This window comes from Sorghum bicolor, chromosome 10 (assembly GCF_000003195.3).
Source record: "Sorghum bicolor cultivar BTx623 chromosome 10, Sorghum_bicolor_NCBIv3, whole genome shotgun sequence".
Taxonomy (NCBI): Eukaryota; Viridiplantae; Streptophyta; class Magnoliopsida; order Poales; family Poaceae; genus Sorghum; species Sorghum bicolor.
The window spans coordinates 38,889,007-38,897,187 of NC_012879.2; the positions used below are offsets into that span (position 1 = coordinate 38,889,007).

An 8,181-nucleotide genomic window follows, 5' to 3' on the forward strand; every position below is an offset into this window, starting at 1 on the left:
CATGTGCTATTCTTGTTTGTCGCACTGGTCTTTCCCCGTTCAGCCGGTGGCATGGATCTCTTAAAATACGGAACAGCGTGTCGCGGTGCCGTGCGGACTTTTTCCAACGATGCAAGAGATTAATCAAAAGGCAAGGAGCAAGAGATCGGACGAAGGAAACACCATCGAAAGCAGCAGACTGCAGAGGCGAGCAGTCAGTCACTCGCCAGCCTAGCAGTAGCAGCTACCGCATCTCCCGGTGTCGGCCCGGGCCGCCTCCATGAGTTCCATATACGACCACGCCCAATTCTCCGCTGGGTCAGTCTGCCACCCACCCCACCTCCCAGTCTCCCACAGTCGCCTCCGCGGCGGCCCTCTGGTCAGAGGCGCACATAGATAGAGGGGAACCGGGCAACCGGCACACGCAGGAAGCCAAGTAGCCTGCCCTCAGCCCCTGACTGCGTCTTCTTGCTTCCTCCTGTGCTTCGTTTCTTTGACACACCGGCGGCGGGGCCGGTTCTTATCGTCCCTCGCTCTCTTCTTGGGTTGCTGCACGCCTCTATTCCTATTCTCGGGTTGGGCGGGGCCAAGAAGTGGAGAAGGGCAGGATGAAGTCCGGCGAGCGGCCGAAGCTGGTGCGGGGCCTCCGGCAGGAGTCTCGGCGGTTCCGCCTGCTAGTCATCGTCGTCGGATTCTTCCTCGTCTCCCTGACCTTCGTCGTCATCTCCAAGCCCGACGCCATCCTATTCAGCCGTAAGTGAAGAATTCAGAGATTCGGAATTCGAGTGTTTCGCCTCACCTTAGCCTCCCCCTTTCGAGCGCGACTACCTTCAATTTCGTTATTAACTAACTGAACTGAACTTGAACTGTCGTGTTCGCTTTTCTTGAGCAGTGAACGGCAAGCTACCGGTGGACCAGGCGCCGACATCCATCCTGATCCAGCAGAAGGTTAACTCGCCCCCAGCCACCACGGTTAAGACCTCCACCGACGCACTCCGTGAGCAATCCTCCGTCGAATTCTCGAGACTTCGTTTTATATCTGTGGAAGTTGCTGAACTTTGGGCATTTCTTCCTGCAGGTGGAGACCCTAGAGTGGTTGATGACGAAGCTGATCCAAGACCGCAAGGTTAATTTCTTTTTATTTATCGATTAGTTCTATCTGAAAGGCGTTCTTTCTTGCTCAATTTTGCTTATTTTCGCTGTTGTTCGATTGACTTGCGGTATTGCTGCTGCCTTCAATCCCTTCTGGGCTCTGGCTGCAGGGTTCAAAGGCGAGGAGGAAGAGAGCCGGGTCCTGAGCGAGCCGGACCCGACCAGCGGGATGACGGAGCTGACCCCTAACAAGGACGGCAGCGGCCGTAAATCCGACGAGGATAAGTTAGGTGAGGCGTCGCAGTTGAGCGGCACATGATTCCCTTGTCCGGAGCGGACACCGCATCCAAATTCTTCGTGTTCGTGTTCGTTTTCGTTTTGTGTTCGCAGTCGCAGATCCTTGATTTGACACTCGGACCTTAGACGGGTAAAAATTCTCAGAGCCTGTTCGCTTTTCTCATTCATAATTTTGCCTCGTCCAGGCGGCGGCGGTGACGGCGAGGGGAAAAGGAGGGAGGAGCGTGGGCACGAGGCGGACAAGCATAAAGTCACGCTCCCAACCGTTTCCAATTACACTATTCATGACACCGAGGACACGGAAACTGCCAAAAAAGATGGTGTGTACCCCCATTCTTATCTTTGTTTATGCTTCGCATTTTGTTTGTTCTCAATGAAAGAGCTCGATTAGCCAAAACACAGCAACATGTCTTGCTCTGAGCTTCGCAGACCATTTCTAATCTGGAATAGTAACCAACTGCAACGGGGCACCTGATGCGAAATGTCACACTTACCCTTATCTTAATATGGTTCGATAGTGTGGAAATGTTACATATACAAAATCCTCCCTCAGATCCAAAATTTAGATCGATTTAGTTTCATCCAAAGTCAAACTTTGATAATCTCGACCAAGCTTCAAAAGGTGGCTCTCAAGAGAGATTATTAAACACAGGGAGTAGATTTTCAATATGCCCGTTTTAGGGAGATTTAGGTTGCATATTGGCCTTTTTCCTTTTTTTCCCCTCTCAGTTTACTGTTACTGGTTTGGGTTAGGCTGTCTGTCTTTTTCCCCCACCCCTTGGAATCTACCTAAACCGTCTCTGTCTCCCTTGGGACGGTCCAGCCATTTCTGCGTTCTATTTTAATTAAACATAGCGTGTTGTTGATGTGAGGACCTTTCACTTTGCAGATACAAGTTATGACCAGCAGGGGAGCAAGCCCCTGTGTGATTTCTCAAATTTTAGAGCAAATGTGTGCGAGATGCGTGGTGATGTTAGAGTTCACCCAAATGCTACAGAAATCATGTTCATGGAGCCTGGCCATTCGCAGAGAGATGAGCTGTGGAAAATTAAGCCATACCCTCGGAAAGGAGACGAGTTCTGCCTTAGCCATATCACTGAGCTGACAGTAAAATCAAGCAAAGTGGCCCCAGAGTGCACCAAGTACCATGACATGCCTGCTGTGATCTTTTCCCTGACAGGCTATACTGGAAATCTGTTCCATGACTTCACTGACGTGATGGTCCCTCTTTTCACGACAGCAAGTGAGTTTAATGGAGAAGTTCAGTTCCTTATAACGGACATGGCACTTTGGTGGACAATCAAGTACCACACTGTGCTTCAGAAGCTGTCCAAGTACCCTGTCATTGATTTCAGCAAGGATGACCAGGTGCACTGCTTCAAGCATGTCATTGTCGGCCTCCATGCTTACATGGAATTCACGATAGACTCGTCGAAGGCTCCACACAACTATTCAATGGTTGATTTTAACAGATTCATGCGCGGAGCTTACTCACTGGGCAGGGACACCGTTACCGTGCTTGGAGAGTACCCTAAGGTCAAGCCAAGGTTGCTCATCATCAAGAGGCACCGTACAAGGATGTTCCTTAACCTTGATGAGATCGTTGCAATGGCTGAGGAGCTCGGCTTTGAGGTGGTTATCGATGAGGCCAATGTGAGCTCTGATATCTCCAAGTTCGCCAGGCTGGTTAACACGGTGGACGTTATGATGGGTGTCCATGGAGCTGGGCTTACAAACTGCGTGTTCTTGCCACAGAATGCCACACTGATTCAGATTGTGCCGTGGGGAGGGTTGGAATGGGTATCCCGTACTGATTTCGGCAACCCGGCAGAGCTGATGGGGCTGCACTACAAGCAATACAGCATCGGCGTGGACGAGAGCAGCCTCACGGAGCAATATCCGAGGGACCATGAGATCTTCAAGAATCCTATTGCTTTCCATAAGAACGGGTTTGACTTCATCAGGCAAACCTTCATGGACAAGCAAAACGTGAAGCTGGATTGCAAGAGGTTCAGGCCTATTCTATTGGAGGCACTGGATAACCTCAACCCATAAAGGCCATAAAGATTGTGATCAGTTGGTTGTTGAGCATAGCAATATGGATTACTGTATACAATTCATTTTCCCCCATTCACCATTCGTTCCTTTTAGTGCTCTTGTTCGTTCTGTCCCTGCCTGAGAAGGCCCGCATTGTGGAAATTTTAGGGAAAAAAAGCTGTGTTTACTGTGTACACTGTATAAATTGCTGCCGGTGCAATGGTGGAACGAAATATTACTATTATTAATTAGGGGCTCTAAGTCTCTAACACAGTTCCACGTTAATCCTTACTTGAGGCGCTAAAAAAGAAACACCTAGCTTTTACATTGATATCCTACATAGTTAATAACAACCATTGATCTATTGTTTGATAAAACATTACTCACCTATATCATTATGGAAAAAAAATACATAAATCCTATAATTTTGCATCAAATTGCTTACCTCTGTTATTAACAAAGACAATTCAAAATAATCCTCTAAATTTGTATCACTACCACTTCTACAGGTTCAGTCGGATCATTGCCGGCACCTTCACTGCCGGAATCAGGAGACAACCGACAGTACAGTGATGACCTTTCACTGCCGATTCTAGTCTCCGATAACCAGAAATTGGTTGTTTCTATGACGGAACCACAGTGATAACAATAATCACTGACGGAACCACAGTGGTCGGTCGTCCAGCTATTACTGTCGGCTCAAGTCAAGAACCGACAGTGATTCGGCACAATCACTATCGGTTTGAGGCAAAACACGATGGTGATTAGCCTGACAACACTCTAGCATCATCCCCACCTATATATACATGCCTCATCCAATATCCCCCAACCTGAGACACACTAGTTTTGCTTGTTCATTTGTTCATGCTTGTGGGAGCAACTGAGCAAACCAACACTTTCTCCCACCGGCTTCATCTTCAATCTTCTAAAGGTTAGCAACTTCTTCTAATCTTCGTTGCTAAAAATATAGTGTCTTTCATGCTTTAGTAATATGTAAACATAAAATATTCAATTATGTGATTTTTTAGATTAGGAAGACTAATAATGGTGGATTTTATTTTTAGTTAACATCAGTTCTACATAGCCTTTGTTATTAGTAACAAAAATTATGTTTTCTACATCTTAGTTAGCTACATTATATCTTGATCTTAGTTTGCAATAATATTTTTATTTATAAATAATTTCTACATAACCTTTGTTAAACATTTATTGTGTTCTAGAACTTCGTTAGCAATATTATTTCTTGATGATTTATTATTTATATATTTCTCTAATATATATTGCTGAGTGTAATTGTAATACCCGATTTGAAGGATAAAACCAGAGTCTTAAAAGCCAAATCTCACATATAGCTACAAATAAAGGGTAGTATCAAATCAAAATGATTATTGCATAACGTACATAGTATAAAAGAGATAACCTTTGATAGCAAACGACGAATAAATATTCTAAACTTCGGGTATTAACTTCACTCTATAGGATCCAAACTGTCTGGTTGACCACAAGCCTAAACTCCTCCTAAAGTATGGGGAAAATAGTAAGAGTGAGTCCATGTCAAACTCTACAAATATAGCAACTAGATTATATAGATCCACAATCTCATGATCAATGTGACATAAATAATGTAGAGCATTAAACAATAAACAATGAGTATCTTAACATAACAAGAATCATTATCTTTAATGTAGATGTCCGCTTGTGTCCGTGAGCACAGCTAGTATACCAGTTTAAACACTCTCAGAGGTCGTACATTTGTATCCATGAGTCATGATTTACCCTTTCAACCGAGGTGATCAACCTCTTAAGCCACTACCAAGGAAGGTCGACACTGATCACTATGAAGTCTTTCGAAGGTTCGTCTGATAACAAGTTAGGACTGCTTAGTTTCATTAGTCAATCCGTGTGATTCTACCACACAGCGATCCATGGTTTGCTATCCCCCATTTATGCCACACGGGTAAGCTAACGAGCTAAAAAAGCTACTCATACCTGACTAAAGCTAGAGCCATTATAGCCCTCACGGTTGTACTTTAATCCCAGGTGATCATGTACAGATAAATCATCAAGTTACTAAAAAGTGATTTTTATCGTTTGTTGCATAAACATTAATCTTCTCACAAGATCATAGTCGCAGAAATAAAACCCGAATTCTATATATGCCTTAATCCAATTGCTCTTGATCTTACTGATTCTAGTCCTGCTGGTCATCAAGGGACTAGTATGTCTTGACTAATGAAGTATTGCTTACCGACTATACTCAATCACCAATCATCAACACACAAGTAATCGACACTAAAAATACACGAAGCAAAGAAAGCTATACATAGAACAGTACACCAACAGTAGAAAAATAATGTGAAAAGTTTATAAAACAATTCTACGCATTGCTATAATCACACAAACGTAAAGATCATGAAAATCGGAGCTAAAACAGAAAAGATATGAATTTTCTAAGATTTGTTTAGAAAAGTAATTAAATAAATAGGACCACAAAATTAAAAAGTTTAAAACTACTGAAATAAAGTTACTAACATATAGATCTCATGATTAAGAATCTAACGCAATTTGAATGGGTCAAATCGGAGTTAAAACGAATATTTTATGGCTAAAACAAATTCAGTGGCGATTTGGTAAATAGTGAAAACGTATTTTGAATCCAACTGTGGTGTATTACGTTTTCAAAACAGCAAAGCGTATTCCTTCCTATACGCTTTGGACCACGGGTTTTATAACCTAAAACTACAGGGGCTCCTTAACAGAATTGGCGACCGAAGGGGTACCATGAGATCTGAGCCATTGGATCATGTCTGGATGGTGTAGATTAAAACTTCGGAGGCTGAGGGCAGCCGGCGGTGATATTGGTCACATGAAGACAGGAAGCGTAGTGTCCCATGCATCAGAAGCCCAATATGACGCATCTCACGGAAACGGCCAGAACTTCGCCAGAGTTGGCAATTTCAGTGATTTAGTCCATGATTCCATAAAACAAATGCACAAGAAGCAAGAGGAGTTCAAGGGGATGTCACCTAGGGCACAGTCAAAGACGAGGAGAGCTTGGAGAGGACCAGCGACGCGGGATGGCGAACCGGATGTGTTCCTGCACGTTTGGTGAAGGTTAGGGAAGGACAGGGGCCAAGAGAGAATGAAAGTATTAGCTTGGAAGCTTCGTTACCTAGTCACAGTGCTCGACACACGGTCGTTGGGGCCCTAGGTGCGGCAGAGAGCAAGGGCGATGGTGGTTGGTGAGCTTGGCACCGGTAAGAGCAAGGATAGGACTTGCAACCACAAGTGAAGGAGGAAACAGGAAGGCGCTTTGGCATGCGATTTGGGTAACCAATCCCGTAAATCAGGATTGAACTCCCGATTCGGCAGAGACCTGCTCAGTCACACTGAAGAAGAAAGGGGAAGGAAGGGAAGCCACTGATAGGTGTGGTCGGCTTGTCAGTCAACCAAAGGAAGAAGGGGATGGCGTCCACACGCAGCTTCCGCTAGGCCGGGACGGTGGCAGACTGCTGCTGTTACTTGGGCTAGCGTTGCGAAATGGGCCATCGGACCAAGAGGGGGGGGACGCGGGGTCTTGCTGCACGTGCGTTGGGCCGAGGGAAAGGCAAGGTGAGCCGAGGGAACAACGCCCGCACAGTCTAAGGAGTAGGCCGAGAGGGGAGATGGAGTGGGCCTATAGGCCAAAATCAGGGAGGGAGAGCTTTTGCTATTCTATTTTGTTTTTCTTTTATTCAAAAGCCATTTCAAATTCATTTTAAATTATTTTGAATTTTGATGTTCATATACACTCATCACAATAAATCAAATGCAGAAGCATGAGTGCATAAACATGTAGCTAAGCCTTAGGTTAAATTTTAATTCAATGAAAAATATTATTTTCCTATATTTCATGAGCACAAAAATACAAAATTAAATCATTTTTCACCTATTTCAAAAATTGCAAATTTCTGGGTGTTACAATTCTACCCCCTTAAGATGAATCTTGTCCTCGAGATTCGCAAGAGGCTCGGATTCCAAAGATGAAAAGGAACAAGATCTTGATAACTAACTCCACTTTACAACTTGTATTCCAAATGTAACCACTTATGTGTGAAGATCACAAGTTGTGAATCAAAATTTCCATTGAATGTCTATTATTCATAATTGACAAAATTCCATCTAAACTACTGACATCATTAGCTTACAACTCAAAGACATAAAAACTTAATATGCATTTGCCTCCTCAGGTAGGAGCCGACCACCGTGATACTCTATTCTTTTCCCTGACTGTGCTGTTAAGAGAATTTTGTACTAGGTACCATACATCACTCATTTGTGTGCACACAATCATCCATTGCCAAGAACTACATTGATATCAAGTGACTCTAACACTATAAGGTTTACAGTGAAGTTTTCCTTGTTTTTTGACAAGATTGATATTGGAGCAAACTTGATCTGCCTGTATTTCTCCCACTGGGGTTTGAACTAACAAAGAGTTCCTCATTGGGCACTTTACCCTCTCGATTGTCTTTATGAGGTCGGTGGAAATGAAAGAACGCGAAGCACTAGGGTCAAATAGAGCAAAAACTTGTAGTGAGTCTACTTGAATATATCCACCCACCACTTAGGTAGCTCCTTGAGTGTTATGCCTATCCATATTTGTCGACGAAAGCTAGTCGGCGGTCTACCTTGGGGTATACCCACGGTAGTAGTTTATCGGTAGACAGGTGTGCACGCTACAAACTCGATGGTGACGCAAGACACAAACAAGGATTTTATCCAAGTTCGGCTGCC

General features: G+C 44.1%; 1 protein-coding gene across 1 annotated transcript; it reads left to right on the plus strand.

Moving 5' to 3' along the window:
- LOC8073034 lies at positions 213 to 3,690 on the plus strand. Its single transcript, XM_002436981.2, has 6 exons — positions 213 to 732; positions 872 to 976; positions 1,058 to 1,105; positions 1,242 to 1,361; positions 1,554 to 1,688; positions 2,258 to 3,690. The coding sequence occupies exons 1-6, from the start codon at positions 588 to 590 to the stop codon at positions 3,421 to 3,423; spliced, it is 1,719 nt and encodes a 572-aa protein (XP_002437026.1). The 5' UTR covers positions 213 to 587; the 3' UTR covers positions 3,424 to 3,690.

Bases quoted from the DNA above. Each gene is read 5' to 3' on its own strand.
- LOC8073034 (XM_002436981.2), top strand. From the start codon at position 588: ATGAAGTCCGGCGAGCGGCCGAAGCTGGTGCGGGGCCTCCGGCAGGAG. The intron at 733-871 runs GTAAGTGAAGAA...TTTCTTGAGCAG, and splicing joins CGACGCCATCCTATTCAGCC to TGAACGGCAAGCTACCGGTG. The intron at 977-1,057 runs GTGAGCAATCCT...TTCTTCCTGCAG, and splicing joins GACCTCCACCGACGCACTCC to GTGGAGACCCTAGAGTGGTT.